Source organism: Propithecus coquereli, unplaced genomic scaffold, assembly GCF_000956105.1.
Source record: "Propithecus coquereli isolate 6110/MARCELLA unplaced genomic scaffold, Pcoq_1.0 Scaffold536, whole genome shotgun sequence".
Taxonomy (NCBI): Eukaryota; Metazoa; Chordata; class Mammalia; order Primates; family Indriidae; genus Propithecus; species Propithecus coquereli.
This window is the reverse complement of record NW_012151241.1, coordinates 1,447,022-1,464,167: the sequence shown is the minus strand read 5'-3', so window position 1 is coordinate 1,464,167 and position 17,146 is coordinate 1,447,022. Positions and strand designations below refer to the sequence as shown.

The 17,146-nt window shown below is 38.1% G+C and overlaps 1 protein-coding gene across 3 annotated transcripts in view; it reads right to left on the bottom strand.

The window, feature by feature from the left end:
• The window catches only part of SSH2 (slingshot protein phosphatase 2), a 141,336-nt gene that overhangs the window by 51,852 nt on the left and 72,338 nt on the right, over window positions 1-17,146 (bottom strand). For all 3 annotated transcript variants that reach the window (XM_012657319.1, XM_012657318.1, XM_012657320.1), the window contains exons 2-3: window positions 12,277-12,380; window positions 7,460-7,524 (exon numbers count right to left, since the gene is read on the bottom strand). In XM_012657319.1, coding sequence (XP_012512773.1) covers window positions 7,460-7,498 — 39 coding nt within the window. In that variant the 5' untranslated portion in view covers window positions 7,499-7,524; window positions 12,277-12,380. The remainder of the gene's footprint in view (window positions 1-7,459; window positions 7,525-12,276; window positions 12,381-17,146) is intronic.

Sequence of the window (17,146 nt, the reverse complement as noted above, 5' to 3'; positions counted from 1 at the left end):
AATGACCAGGCAAAGAGAAAAAGGGGCACAGTTATACAGCTCAAATGACCCATTTAGCAAGGCAGAAGTGAGACTCTCATATCTTTTTGTCTCTACTCTCATACTCCTAGGAAAAACTTAGAGAAGCACAAACAGAAGTGGTTACATTAAAGCTTGTCTCTAATAAGAGCTGATACAACAAGAATGTAATGCTCACCATTCTGATGCCAAGTGCACAAGATAAAGAGCTGTACTGCTGACTTTATGTTCCATAAAGTAACAGAGAATTTAAAACCAAATTCACTTATGAGAAGCTAAGGGAACTAACATTTAAATGAACTAAGTTCTAGAGGACTGGGATCAAGGGAGAAGCATTACGCATACAGAACTATGGATAGTAGTAAATGCACATGAGGTGGACTGGGAGGGAGTACTGACTCTTTCCTCGATTGTACAAATACTCTACAATGTGTTAAATTAACCAGAAAACCTGGGACAGGTAAACTAGAATTTCTTATAAACAAGATCTCAGATATTATTACATATTTAAACTTGGACTTGCCTTGGCCCAAGTTCCCTAAATGTGTTAAGAGTCTCTTTCATCCTTTGTCAAGGCTCTGAGAATTTCTGGCATGGCTCAAATACAAATGGCATGGGAACAAATGAACTGCGCTTCTGACAATTTATCTACAGCTCCTACACCAACTAGTAGCAACTGATAGGCTAAGTCGAAGCTGATAAAAGGAAAAATATATCCTCCATAAATACTACCTATAAGGCAAGTTATCAGGCCAAGTTAGAAGTGGGCAGCAACAGTTTCTTTTTAAGTGATATTCAGCACAAACATTAGTTGTCTCTTTTTAAAAAGTAATGTTTATTTATTTATAATATCAAGAGCATTTCAAATGTTTGGCTCTCCCTTGTTTAATCTAATTATGAAAGAAGATCCCAAACCTAATGGGAAAGGCCCCAGCTATCTCACACTGATTTGGGCTTGAATAACAGGCACATTTCAGAGTCATTCAATTTTAAACTTCCTAGATGGAAGAACAGCACTTAGAGTTCTTGAGATTTGATCATAGGCCACTAGATAGTACCCACAGTAGTTCATAAATTCTTATTAAAGGGAAGTGGAGCTTTAATCAGGGGGTCAGGAGCCAAGACATTAATTCAATTTCTATATCCTATTAGAAGGATAAGATAAAATCTTTAAAGAAAAAATTCTGAAATGTCAGAGTATAGACCTGAGGCTTTAAAGTTCCTTTTAAGCTTCAAGATTCTAGGTTAAAGAATTAAAATCTGGCCGGGTGCGGTGGCTCACGCCTGTAATCCTAGCACTCTAGGAGGCCGAGGCGGGTGGATTGTTTGAGCTCAGGAGTTCGAAACCAGCCTGAGCAAGAGCGAGATCCCGTCTTCTACTAAAAATAGAAAATAAATTAATCGGCCACCTAAAAATATATAGAAAAAATTAGCCGGGCATGGTGGCGCATTCCTGTAGTCCCAGCTACTCGGGAGGCTGAGGTAGAAGGATTGCTTGAGCCCAGGAGTGTGAGGTTGCTGTGAGCTAGGCTGACGCCATGGCACTCACTCTAGCCCAGGCAAAAGAGTGAGACTCTTGTCTCAAAAAAAAAAAAATTAAAATCTATGAGCCACAAAGATGAAGAAAAATCTAATACTCGCCCTTGTTTGAGGTTTATTTTATATTCCTCTGTTGGGGAGAAGATTAGTAAAATCCAATAATCTAATTTGTCAAGCCAATCAGAGAAATGCCATTTAAAATGGCAGTTTGTATATAATACCCTGATACTGAAAATGACAGCATTTCCAACGTTTTCTCAGTCTCCAGAGCTTACATGGAATAAATGACTGGAGTAAGACAATAACTGAAATGCATTTCATTAATCAACTAAATTTCTCATTGAAAAGGGCACTACTTAAGTCCATGCTTTTTTTTTTTCCTTTTTGAGACAGTCTTGCTCTGTTGTCCGGGCTAGAGTGCCGTGGCATCAGCCTAGCTCACAGCAAACTCAAATTCCTGGGTTCAAGTGATCCTTCCGCCTCAGCCTTCCGAGTAGCTGGGACTACAGGTGTGCACCACCAAACCCAGCTAATTTTTTCCATTTTTAATAGAGACGGGGTCTTGCTCTTGATCAGGCTGGTCTGGAATTCCTGACCTCAAGCAATCCTCCCACCTCAGCCTCCCAGTGTGCTAGGATTACAGGTGTGAGCCACTGTGCCTGGTCTGAAGTCCATTCTAATTGTCCAAATAAAACCACATTCCAGATTTTAAAACTTGGCAACAAGAGCAACTGAGATAATTATTCCAAAAAACTACATTTATTGTCTCAATTTGGAATCCTATTACAAGTTTCAGGTGAACTGGATCCAGCAATCTTAGGACTGAAGTAGGTCTGAGAAGTCATCTCCTGCCTCTGCTTTATTCCTGAAAAAACTCAACCCTGTTTTCAAAGATCATCTATCAAACAATAACGTTAAAAACTTCCCTTAGTATCTAATTTAAATATTTAACCTAATTACAAGCAGTTCGCGAACACTGCCTGATACAAGAGCTTCTCTCCTTAGCATCACATGATATCACGAAATACTCCTCCTTTAGTTTACACTGTACTTTTGCCTTTAATTTCTTTTCACCAAGAGTGAAAAGAAATCATGCCCCTGCATGCAATGTTTATCCTCAGGGAAGCCACGTTATAAAGACCCAAAGTCTAGACAGGCAGCTCACCCAATCTATCAGAGGGAAAGGTTTCAAAAGTATGTAAATATTAAATTCTAGCCAAAAGAACAAAGCAAAATCAATAGCTAAAATTAAAACAGACTTCAGATGTGATAGTAAGAAACTAAAGGACACTGTCTTCGGAAAAAAAAAAAGAGCTTGAGGGAGTCTCTGGATTTAAAAAAAAAAATCTATCTCCATGAAGTTCTTAGATTTAAAAAAATCTATGAATTATATTCTGTGCAGTCATTAAAAACCATGGTTTATTTATTGACATGGAAAAGATATCCATGACAAACTGTGAAGTAGGTTACAAAACAGTATTTATATTTTTATCTCATTTTTGTAAAAATAAACATCAATGTGCTCACTTGCTCTCTCTCATGTACATATAAAAAAAAGAAAAAAAAAACTGGAAGAAAACTTATACAAATTGCTAAGAATGGTTTTCTCAGAGTAGACAGTAAAGAATGATTTTTACTTTCTTCTTGATACCTTTCTGTATTAAATATTATCTGACTTAGAAAAAAACCCATGTAATACACTTCTACTTAGAAAAAAGGCAACATATGGTAAAAATCAAAATCATAAAATTCATTTTTTTTTTTGGAGACAGAGTCTCACTCTGTCACCCTGGGTAGAATGCAGTGGCATCAGAGTAGCTCACTGCAACCTCAAAGTCCTGGGCTCAAGTGATCCTCCTACCTCAGCCTTCTGAGTAGCTGGAAGTACAGGCATGCACCACCAGACCCGGCTAATTTTTTCTGTTTTTGGTAGAGATGGAGTCTTGCTCTTACTCAGGCTGGTCTGAACTCTTGACCTTAAGCAATCCTCCCGCCTTGGCCTCCCAAAGTGCCAAGATTACAGGCATGAGCCACCCTGCCCAGCCAAAATTCATTTTCTTTAAATTCTTCTGCAAAGTACTCAAAAAGACCTCCTTTTACCTTAACAGCACCTCAGTTCTAGTTAAGATTAATTGAAGTTACTTCAAATGTCCTAAAAATTCTCAATTTCCTAGATTTTTTTTTTAAATTAAATGATTGGTCTTTGATAATGTGCAAGAGTACTATAAAGCCACTTCCTTTATTATAGCAGCTACAGTTTTCCTAAGTACTAAAGTTAATGCTTGATACCTGTATTTGGAACGCAGAGCTTCCCTGGGGGAAAAGGTTGGTTTTGTCCTATTTTCAATGCTAAGGCAAAATGTAGGATTTAGTAGAGTTGTTAAAAAAAAAAAAAAAAAAAAAAAAAAAAAAAAAAAAAGGCAGGACTTTTAGTTGACTATCAAACTTTTAACCTTATGCACGAATCCCAAGATAAGAGTTTTAGCATTCCAAATTTAACTCAAAACAAAAGCCTTTGCTTTGAGTCTACAAATGCTCCTTTCAGTTAGAAAAGTGCTAATTTGTCCAAAGTCATACAATGCATTCACTCATTTTCTTGAAGATGACTCACTCCATAATCTGAAATATAATGACTATGTGTTTGTAACAATTCAAAACAACTGTAAAATGGCTTGTCATTTGAACTCTGAATTAATTCAGAGGCGTCAGTTACATTTTCTGAATTTATATTTTATAAATGTAAAGCAGCTGAAGCTGCATATTTTAGCAAGAAAAGATTTAATTGCCAACTCTGCCTTCCTAACTGCTTCCTTCACGCCCTCTCAAGTCTCATGTGGTTAAAATTATTTTAATAGAGGTTCAAACCAAACTCCAGAACATTATCACTGAGAAAAAGATAAACTGAGTGATGTTAAGACCTCAGCTTTAGCTTTACCAAACAACACAAAGTTTGGAAGCTATCAGCAAATATCTATTGGGCATCCAGTATGTGCAAGTGACTGTTATAGGTGTTAGAAGAGTTGTATTCTAAGTGTGATTCCTTAACCAGCAGCATCAGCATCACTTGGAAACTGGTTAAAAATACAAATATCAGCCTGAGCAAGAGCAAGACCAGATCTCTACAAAAAATAGAAAAATTAGCAGGTGTGGTGGTACATGCCTGTAGCTCCAGCTACTCAGGAAGCTGAGGCAGGAAGATCGCTTGAGCCCAGGAGTTTGAGATTGAAGTGACATATGAGGAAGCCACTGAACTCCAGCCCAGCCTGAGTAAGAGACCAAGACCCTGTCTCAAAAAAAAAAAAAAAAAAATCACTGCTTCCCCTTCATCAATCAAACTCTACAGGTGAAGTCCAGCAATTGGTGGTTTGACAAAGCTCTCCGGGTGATTCAGATGTACTCTCAAGTCTGAGAATCACGGCTTTAGAATATTAATACTGTAGGAACTGTATCTTCCCTTTGTTCACTTTTAAAGAATTGTTTAAGAAAGAAGTATATCAAGATATACAGACAAGATCTACATAAATATATATGATGTTACTTTTGGTCAGGGTATAAAATTTTTTTAAACTAAAATAAAAATTAGGATATAAAATAATTATGAAAGGAATCTTTTAAGTTTCAAAGTAAGGTTCCCAAGAAATATTAGAGGCCATGTAAAGAAGGCAATAGAGGCAGCATTCCAGAGAAAGAAATGACAAAATTTAAACATAGAATGATTAAGTGAATGAAGAATCAGTGATTACCATGGAGCTCAGAGGCCTGATCATCAACTTTCCACAGTTAATCTTACATTCTACTCATTATCTCTCTTCCTGGATAGAAAGTAGAGATTAACTATTTAAAGTTAATGTATCTGTGGCTCCCACTTCATTTCCAAGTAACCACTCTACCCTATTAATAGAAGGACTCATTACCATGCACCTCTGTATTAGCTTCTGAGGAGTCTTTCTTTTTTTTTTTTTGAGACAGAGTCTCACTGTGTTGCCTGGGCTAGAGTGCCGTGGCGTCATCCTAGCTCACAGCAACCTCAAACTCCTGGGCTCAAGCGATCCTTCTGCCTCAGCCTCCCGAGTAGCTGGGACTACAGCAATGCGCCACCATGCCCGGCTAATTTTTCTATGTATTTTTAGTTGTCCAATTAATTTCTTTCTATTTTTAGTAGAGACGGGGTCTCGCTCTTGCTCAGGCTGGTTTCAAACTCCTGAGCTCAAACAATCCACCCACCTTGGCCTCCCAGAGAGCTAGGATTACAGGTGTGAGCCACCGCGCCCATCCCTGAGGAGTCTTTCTTAAATACTGTAGTTGTCCCATGTCATTCCTTGGCTCAAAAATCTGTAATGTTTCACAACTGCTTACTGAAAATGGAGAGGGACTATCTCTAATAAGTAGTCTAGAAGGTCAGGTAGGAAATGCAAACGAGTAAAGTAAGCCATGCGAGTACTAAATGGGTAGAAACGCTTTTCGACTTCCACAAAGAAATGCGCTCATCCTATTTTTGTTTTCCTACTTTTACTAGAGGTAGTACTATAAGCAAACTAACAAGGCAGGAATGATGACAAATGGTGACATTTGACTTTAGTGTCCAGAAGACAATAAGATACGTGGGGATTACGTTAAATTAAGAACCCATGCCACAACTTCCCCTACCCCAGTCTAGCCAAGTTTTGCCATGTGAGAATAAAGCCAGAAATTTTTGATTTTTGAAGACAAGCCCCAGGTCTGGATTTTTATATGAAATCACCCAACTTTAAAATTCTGGCTTATATTAAAAAAAACAAAAAAACAAAAAACAAAAAAGCACTGTGTGATCCAAACAAAACATGTCTCTCGCCTATGGGCTGCCAGTTTGAGAACTCCAGTTTAGAGCATTAAATCCGTATTTGCCTGCCCTTTTTTTTTTTTTTTTTTTGAGACAGAGTCTCGCTCTGTTGCCCTGGCTAGAGTGAGTGCTGTGGCGTCAGCCTACCTCACAGCAACCTCAAACTCCTGGGCTCAAGCAATCCTTCTGCCTCAGCTTCCTGAGTAGCTGGGACTACAGGCATGCGCCACCATGCCCGGCTAATTTTTTCTATATATTTTTAGTTGTCCGATTAATTTCTTTCTAATTTTAGTAGAGACGGGGTCTCGCTCTTGCTCAGGCTGGTTTCAAACTCCTGAGCTCAAACAATCCGCCCGCCTCGGCCTCCCAGAGTGCTAGGATTACAGGCGTGAGCCACCGCGCCGGGCCAGCCTGCCTTGTTTTTTGGTGTCTATCTTCCCTATAATAACAATAATCCTCATACTTATGTAGCACTTTATGCTCTTCAATGTTTTCATGTCCATTTGATCCTTTCAACTGTGAGTAGTAGTCAGGAGATGCGGCAAAGGGCACAGACAGGGTAAAGTAAATTGTCCAACATTATATTACGATTATAATACAATTGGTAAGAACCTAAGTCCAGATCTCCTGAGTCTGAGGCCAGTACCAATCCCTGGCCATCTCACTCCCTCCTTGTCTTTCCCTATGTGTGTTTTTGCTTATGTCCCCATCTAGAATGATTTCTTTCTGTCAATCCAAATGTCATCATTTTAAAAGACTCAGCTCAAGCTCCACTATCTATACAAACCTTCCTCAACTAGGTCAAATCCCCAAGTCTTCTCTTTTTCTGAACTTCAGTTGTTATTAGTCATAACTTACAAATTTGTGCTAATGGTCTTGAAGCATCAAATTATTTCATATCATTCCACATCAGTTTATATCCCCAATTAAATTCTAAGATCCTGGATAATGAGGACATGCCATTCATCTTTCCTGTTCCACATAGTTCCCAGCACTGTGTTGGGACATAAAAATGACAGTTTAACACTGGCTATCTTAGACAGTCTTTTGAGAAGGAAAATGATGATGATACCACTAACTTACCAGCCTGATATTGTCTTCTGGGCGGAGTAATATGAACATCGCTTGGAGATGCTGTTGGAGATCGCCTGGTAAAATTTACAAAGCAAAGGATAATTATTGTCCATTCTAATATCAACAGAGAGGATTCCTTCTACCGTAGTGACTTTTGTAAAAGTAAGTTCTGTAAAAGAAAGTTCTGATTCACTGAAGGACTCTAATTAAAAACAGAAATTAAATAATGATTATTGACTTATTTTTAAATGGAAAGAGAGAATGGTAGACTGCCTCTTTATGCATTCAATTTTAGTCTATACTACATTAAAATTCCTGTCCTACGGAAGGTACACTTGAGACCAATCTCAGTTTTACTATGGTGGAGGCTGACAAGAGATCTGTTGGGCAGAGGCAACACTAGCTGTGCTTTCAGGCCCACTGAAGGTAGCAATGAAGGAATTTTGAAAATGAAGTGTGCAGTTAGAAGAATTATCTATAATTTTTAAAAAGCTAACCATTTTGTCATTCCTATTTTTATAATAATAATCTTCTGTTGCACTTCACCTAAGATTTTTAGATTCCTCCCAGAACAATGTCAATAGTTTAAAATGATTTCCACATCAGTGGCTGATATAAAAATGAGAGTATATATTAAATATAGCATATAACGGATATATATTCTCTTGAACATATGATTACGTGCTTTAAAATGGCTGATTATCTGAATCTTCACTTGTTCTTACAAAGAAATATTTTATAAAACAAAGTTGAAATTTCTGTGTATTAAACTATTATAGATTTCCTCAGATTCTCTATTCCATACTAGGAAATCTGAGGCATTGGCTAGCTGGAGACATTAGATAATATGCTGTCATAAATGAAGATAATCTGAGAACAAAAAAACTTCATTTTTATTTTATTTTATTTCAGCATATTATGGGGGTACACATGTTTAGGTTACGTATGTTGCCCTTGCCCCCCCCCGCCAAGTCTGAGTTTCAAATATGTCCATCCTTCGGGTGGTACGCATTGCACTCTTTGTGTATGCATATACCCGTCCCCTCCTAAAAACTTCATTTTTTCCCACCCAGGTCCAGCCCTTTTTAAGATTCTAAGGTGACTGACACGGCCACATAATCATGAATGTCAGTATTTACATTGGCCTTGGAATCTACATGTATAATTTTCTTCCAGTTAACGTCACAGCTGTTAATTATGAGATGAAATACTGATGTGGGCAAGAAGTAGAGAGAATTACGAAGAAAAAAGTAGGTTGTCAAACAGGTGTGTTTGTCTAAAAGGTCAGCAAGTCTGAAAGCCTTTCCTTTTATTCTCCCTTCCTTCTCTTAAAGAATAGTTTTCTTGCCTTTTATTTCACTGCTGGCTTCTGACCAGTGTCATTATTGCAGAATCTTTCAACTTTCAAAATTAAAAAGGATAGTCATTATGTTTGGCCAGATCCATTCTACTACATTTCAAACCCAGAGACACAATCTAAGTCTCAAGTGCAAGAACAAGTGTGGTTCTCTTTACTATTGACTGAGAAAAAGAAAAAGAAAAAAGAACCAATGTGGGCTCTTTAGTGTAAACCCAAGAGAAACAAAAACATTTATTCATATAAAATCTTGTACACAAAGTTCATACAGCATTATTCATAATAGTCAAAAAGTGAAAACTCAAATGTCTACCAACTGATAAGTAGATAAATAAAATGTGGTATATCTACACAAGGTAATATTATTTAATAGTAAAAAGGAATTCACTACTGATACATTGGATGACCTTTGAAACCATGCTAACTAAAAGGAGACTGTCTCAAAAATCCACTTATATGGAATGTCCAGAATAGGCAAATCTACAGACACAGAAAGTAGATTAGCAGTTGCTTAGGGATGCGGGAGATGATGAAGAAAACAGGGAGTGACTGCTAATGGGTATCAGGTTTCTTTTTGGAGTGATAAAAATGTTCTAAAATTAGATTGTGGTGATGGTTGTACAACTCTGTGAACATACTAAAGCCACTGAATGTACACTTATTTACTTATTTTTAGAGACAGGGTCTCACTCTGTCACCCAGGCTGAAATGCAGTGGCAAGACCATAGCTTACTGTAACCTTGAACTCTTGGACTCAAGCAATCCTCCCACCTCAGTCTCCCAAGCAGCTAGGACTATAGACATGCACCACCATGTCTGGCTAATTTTTTTATTTTTTATTTTTGTAGAGAATGGGGTCTTGTTGTGTTGCCCAGCTTGGTCTCATACTCTTGGCCTCAAGTGATCTCCCTGCCTTGGCCTCTCAAAGTGCTGGCATTACAGGTGTGAGCCACCACACCCAGCCCTGACTGTATACTTTAAATGAGTAAACTGGGTGAATTATATGGTTTGTGAATTATATATCAATAAAGCTGTTAAAAAAATAAAAGAACAAGTGTGAGGACACAAAGTGTTAGGTATAAACAACAAAAAGTTACTAGAGTTCCAAGTTACAATTGAGTTAAGCAGCTGAGGCTTTTTTAATAACTAAGTTTCCTTCTGTGCTATCAGGAGAAATAACCTGAGGAAAGGATCTTCAGGATGGATAACTTCTGGAGGAGAAACCTAAATAGTAGCCCAAACACTAAGAGCCCAAGGATCCAGATGGCTTATTTGAAGGTTAGACAAAAGTCAGGAGCCCTATTCTTACAGTAAGGCTTATGTGAGTTGGGCATGTGGAAGCTCAGGTTTGCCTGCTGTGAAAGGTACTGCTATGAGCAAACTGGGTATTACTTGTGGGAAACTGTTCTTCACAGAGTCTAACAGAGGCAATAATACCATTAAGATCTCTCCCCTACATTTTCCCATACATTTTACTGCTAGTAGCTAAATTTCAGTTTGATTTTAAAGACTTTTCATTGTTTCCCTTTAAAATATTGGCAGATACTCACTCATATCACTTTTTGGTTGCAAAATAGTATCTGGATATTTTAAATGTAGCCCAGATAAAAAAAATTCTAACCAGTTTGAGAAACATGCATAAGGAAGTATAATCAGACATAGTAATAAGCCCTTGATCTGCTCTCAATTCTGCCATCAACTTTCAGTCACTGTGAGCTTAGCCAAAGCAGCTTCAGTTTATGTGACAGTCTGGCTTCTGTGAGCTGCGTTTATACTCACACTGCCTCATCCATTCCAGTCTGGATCACAAATCAAGCCCATTCAGCTTGTGTTAAATCTGCTTTTCTTTTTAGTATGAGGAAAGCTAAGTGAACAATGTCAAGCAGAAACCTGGGTGGCAGTTGAGTGTGGAAGTTTGACTAAAGGAAAAGGCCAACCAGGGCCAGGAGCTTTAAATGCCACTGACCCCCACTTACTATATTACATGCCATAGAGCAATTTGCCCAACATCTTAGACAAATCGGATTTAAACCAATAATTTGTCTTCTTTTTACTGTAAGAGATAAATATCCACACTAAACAGAAATACAAAGCTTAGCTGGGCCTACTTCCTCTGTGCATTCAAGTTTTTTGGGGACATGCCCCCCACGAACCGCTGGTTGTAGGCATTGATAAGGAAGGTTTTACAAAGAGTAACCCAAGCTAATTTCCAAAAGAAGTACCCTCCTCCATTATTTTTTTAAAAAATCTTCCACGGCTAGAGAGTTTTGATAGGGCAATACAATCCAACAACGTGGATTATAATTCTAAGCTGCTATATTTGCAACTAAATGAAGGTCCAAACAAGAAGTGGGGCAGCCACTAATATAGCTGAGATTACTCTGACTGTAGCTAAACTCAACTGCTGGCTCAATGAGATTCAGTATTTCTGGCTTTCACCTCCGGCCTACACACTCAAGGTTTGCAGTCTTCTTTGTTCTCTTCCTAGTAACTGCAATTTCTTCTGCTCCTGGAGGTCATAAGTCATCAAAGTGGCACATTTATGACAAGCAACCACCTCTTTGTATAGCATTCATCATGACTATTGTGTCCTCAGGCTGACTTTTATTTTTTCCCCAAAATGACACAAACAAGGCTTGATCATAGTAGAAGCAAAGCATCAGGCTGATTATCTTCCTAAACTGTGGACATCCTATATCTGGAGACCTCTCTCCCAAGACACATTTTCTATGACTCTTTTTTAACCTCATCACCACAGATGTGCCTGATTTTAGAGAAATCCAATATATGGAAATATTATGCATACACTTTCAGCAGATTATTTCGAAATCAGAGTCTTATACTCATTCCTAGGTGAACATTTATGTGATGACTTCTTGTTTACAGAAGTCTTCTGGGTTAAATTTCTAGTGTGTGTGCTTTCAAGAAGTAGACCCTGGCATTTAAGAACTGGCATTTTATATGTGATGTAATGACTCTCATTATCACAACGATGACAATGAGTTTGTTTATTTTAATAATAGTTTATACCATTCTCCTCATACGATCACTAGAGAGAAGAAAGAAAAAATTTAAGCTTTGATTAGTTGAAATGATTTTGCATAGGACCGAAGGGAACAATCTTTTAGCTATCAAAACCTTACTTTTAGCTACTAAAATCGAACTGAACAATCTTTTAGCTATCAAAACCTTAACTGAGAAGGCACATATGACTTCATTAGAGTTATTTTTGTACCTTCTTATTATTTGACAAAAATTTATTGAACATCTGCTACTGCTATGTGTATAAGGCATTTTGCTAAGTGATAAAAAAAATTGTGAGGATGAAAGAAGAGTGATTATACCACACAATAATGCTTTTTTTCAATATTAAAGAATTGCTGGAGAAATGGGGACGACGTAGTCAGCCTTTTAGAACAAAATGAAAGACAAGGTTACCAAGAAAGGAATAGTGTATATGTTGCTTTACCTGCATGCTTGTTGCGCCTGTGGCTGATTCTTGGTGTCGATGAGCCATTTCCCCGTGGTAGAAAAAGGGCAGCACCTTTCACAGTTAGAAAGCTCTCGCTGATGCTACAAAGAAAAATCCAAAAGAAAATAAATTATTTAGGGAAGAATATCAAAGAGTAGGATGGAGAGCCACTATAGGATTATTCTCTCTTCCCTATTCCAAAATCCCAACTTCATGGGATGAGGCAAAAACAAAATCAAGAGATTGTGGTTACTCACTCACACAGCCTTGTCTACTCTGTTTTCTGAAACAAAACTTATGACATTCTATATATATTACATGGTAGCAGTTAAGAGGGGAGGCTGTGGAACCAGACTGCCTGGGTTTGAATCCTGGCTCTGCTACTTCTTATCTAAATGAACCATTTTGGGTCTAATTTCCTCATCTGTAAAACAGGGATAAATACAATAAAGTTGTGAAAAGCCAATGAGTACATAGTTTCTTCAAGTGGTGCCTGGTACATAGTGATAAGCCCTTAATAAATATTAGTTATTATTAGATCCGTGGTTATCAATAATGGTGTTTCAACAGTGTCCTGATTAGATGTGAAGTATATTACAATAGTTACTAATAATAGATCCAAAGTTTGCAAAAAAGATTTATGTTTAAAATACACACCACAATAAAATGTTAGCTCCAAATTTTACTGTCACCAACTTGCCCCACCACACACATTGAAAAGGAGTAGTGCACAGAAATGCATTTAACCCACTGGAGTTTGCCCTCCATGTTAATATCATTCATGAGGGTGATAATACAGGTGGAGAATTACTGCTCAGGACAGAGGGTACTCAAAATACAATTAACAGTGGATAGCCACAAAATAAACAGAAAATATATCTAAATTATTTCAAATCAACGGACTAATTAATAAGCCTTCCAATTTCACCCACAGAATCTGAAAAGCATAGAACTCTTAAGTCACTAGTGGCAAAGTTTAGAAATGCATAAAGGAGGGTTTCAAGTTTGCCTGTGAGAATGGTAACCACTATTGAGGGTTAGCTAATGTATTGTAAATGACACTGCCTACTCATTATTTCCACTTGGAAATCTAATTGGCATCTTATTCATTATCATTATTATTAGTATTTTATAAAATAGAGACAGGGTCTCACTCTTGCTCAAGCTGATCTAGAACCCCTGAGCTCAAGCGACCCTCCCACTTTGGCCTCCTAGAGTGCTAGGATTACAGACATGAACCACCGCACCCAGCCTAACTGGCATCTTAAATTTACACTGCCAAAACTAAACTCTTGAGTTTCCCCCCAACCTGATCCCTAGCATCAACTTCCCAGTTGTTTGACTAAAATACATAATAGTCGTTCCCTCCTACAATGTATATCTAATTCATCAGCAAATCCTATGAGCTTTACTTTCAAATATATCTTAAATCTGCCCACTTATCCCCATCACCACTATCACACTGGTCCACGGCACTATCATTTCTCACTTGAACTGCTATTAAAAAGCTTTTCTTAAAAAAGCCTTTATTATAGAAAATTTCAGACATATACAAAAGTAGAGGGAATAATATAACTCCCATGTTCTCATCACATTCCAGCTTTAATTAATGGCGAATTTTGTTTCTTCTACATCCTCACACCCTTCACCTTGCCCCGGAAGTGAAACAAATCCCAGACACTGTATCAGCAAAAAGCCTCTTAAAAGGTCTGCTGCAACCACTCTGCCCCCCTATCATCCACTCAGCAAACAGCAATCAAAGTGATTTAAAATACATATAGATCATACAATGTCACTTTCTGCTTAAAACTCTCCAAGGGCTTCCCTTTGTACTGATAAATAAAAAGCCAGTCTTTAGCTTGGTCTTCGAGGCCCTGTAACATACTGTAGCAAGCTACTTATCTGCTCTTACACCACATCTCCTCTTTGTTTACGTGATCTAGTCGCACTGTCCCACTGTCCTCCTTTCTGTTTCTTCAATATTTCAGGCCCCGTTCTCAGGGCTTTTGTGCCTTTTGTTCGCTACTTGAAACCCTTTTCTCCTGGCCTGTCACTATTTAAGGCTCTGCTCCAATATCACTGTTCCTTCCTCATCCCAATTATACTCTACCCTGTTGTTCTGTTTCCTTCAGGCTATTATCATAAACAAAAATTATATTTACTTATATACTTGATTGTGGTTATCTCTCTATAATAGAATATAAGCTCCATTAGAGCAAGGACTTTATTTTGTCCATTACTATAACCTCAGCACTGGAAATAGTGCCAGGCACATATTTATTAGATGCTCAAAAGATACGTGATGGATGAATGAATTTATCCCAGAGTTTCCACACTGTTATGTCTGTCTCATCAATGCTGCAGGAATTGTAATTTAGGACAAGTCTTACATGTGGAAAATAATCATTACAGAACTCTATAAGAGGCAGATGAATGGACTTTAAAAAAAAATGTTTGATGATAAATTAATTGGCAAATGTAATTAAATCACCTCAATAATGATATCAGACATTGACTCAATTTTATCCTTTAATATAATGGTATGAAGCTCATAAAACCTTTGAGGTAACTTGCTAAATAGATTGAAACGTTGTCTTCTAAAAACAAAAAATCCAGGGATGCCACTTTAAAAATTTGCATGCTGGCTGGGAGGGGCCGCCTTGATTTTGTTTTGTTTTCATCTTTAAATAAAGCATTGCTCTCTTGTGGTCTGTTGCACAAGCCTTGTCTCTTGTTACATCCGTGATGTGTACATGCCATCCTGCTGTGGGTCACTCTGTTTCACTCACATTACAGGAACAACCTAAAACAAAACGTCTGAGTGACAGGATGAGTGGGGTATACCACAGACAGGAAATGAAATTCACACTTCTGCCAACACAGCAACTGTCTGCTTTACTAAATGAAAATATTTTTAAAATAAAGGCTAAATATTCTACCTATTCACCAGGCAAAGTAACAGCTTTGGGCACTTTGGTTTCCAGTAAACAAAGCAGTTCTCTCCATCTACAAAAGAATTATATTTGCCCAGTACTTAAAACTACTGAGCATACTTCCGTCATTCCTTTTGTCAGATAGAGGTAGTTTTTCTTTGACAAACCCTATTTTAAAAACTGTCTTGTTTTTGGAGTTCTGTAATATTGTTCTTAGATACATTTGCTGCTTATGCTTTAAAGCAAGAATGTATTTAGATATGTTTTAAAGCATATCTAAATGTGTTCTTTAAAATGTATGCAGTGCTTTCACAAGGTGAGGATTGGAGAGGCAGACAAGAGCCTTTGGTTAATTCAAAGCTGCCTGGACTCCAAAAATTTATAAAATTTTAAGATTTATAAGAGAAAGATCAGGAGTCAAAGTCACATATGGTATAAGGGAAAAGAGGTCTTTCTATGTGAATCATTTACACAAATCTCGGTGAACTTTTCTGATGAAACAGAATGCACAGCAGACCCAGCTGAGCGAGGAGACTACTGCTAGGTACCATAGGCTCCCAGAGAATCACGGCAGGTACTTTGGACGATAGAATCAATCTCCTTTATTCTGAGGCCCCAGATTACAGCCCCTCCGTTATCATCAAAGTGACATATTGTCGGTCACCAGGGGACCAGGAATGAGTGTGGCTGATTACCAAAATCTCTTATCATCACTGGAAAAAATTCAAAGCTCTATAAATGCTATCAAATGTAGCATGGAAGTGGGGCTGGGCACGGTGGCTCACGCCTGTAATCCTAGCACTTTGGGAGGCTGAGGTGGGAGGATTGCTTTGAGGTCAGGAGTTTGAGACCAGCCTGAGCAATAGTGAAACCTCGTCTCTACCAAGAAATAGAAAAATTGGCTGGGTGTGGTAATGTGTGCCTATAGCCCCAGCTGTTTGGGAGGCTGAAGCAGAAGGATTGTTTGAGCCCAGGAGTTTGAGGTTGCTGTGAGCTATGAAGATGTCACTGCACGCTAGCCAGGGCAACAGGCTGCTGTCTCCTATCTGCAAAAAAAAAAAAAAAGGTAGGCCGGGCACGGTAGCTCACACCTGTAATCCTAGCACTCTGGGAGGCCGAGGCGGGCGGATCGTTCTGAGCTCAGGAGTTCGAGACCAGCCTGAGCAAGAGCGAGACCCCCGTCTCTACTAAAAATAGAAAAGAAAAAAAAATTAGCCGGGCATGGTGGCGCGTGCCTGTAGTCCCAGCTACCTGGGAGGCTGAGGCATGAGGATCCCTTGAGCCCAGGAGTTTGAGGTTGCTGTGAGCTAGGCTGACACCACGGTACTTGCCCCAGGCAAGAGAGTGAGACTCTGTCTCAAAAAAAAAAAAAAAAAAAAAAAAGGTAGCACGGAAGTAAAAAAATAAAATTCACAACCACCACCAGAGTTTAAGTAGATCAAATTCAACTTGAAAATCAAATGCTTTATTTGCATATGAAGAAAATTATATGTAAATTTAATCACATGTATTTGAGCATAACATAAAGTTTAGTGTATCCTGTAAGAATAGTAACAGATTTATTTATGTAAATATCAGTCTTTCTGAAACAGCTGCCTGAAGATTCAATGGACATGGAGTTGGTCTCCAATAAAAAATCTGTTCTTTAGAAAGGCAAGTGAAAACTTTTTCAGGTTTTTCTGAATTGATTAGTTCTTTAGAGTCTGGCCCATAAACAGGACTTCTCCAGTAAACTCTACAGAGCCATTTGTATGTGACTACAGATGCCTAAGTTAAATACAACCCCAAAGGACTTAGGAACCCCTATATTAAGGGAGAAATGAGATAAAGAGAATACCACCCTCTGATCTAAAGAGGGAGAATTAGCCGCTTGATAAGAAAATGACATAGAAAGAAAAAAAAAAGAAAATGACACAGAGGATCACCTTTCTAAC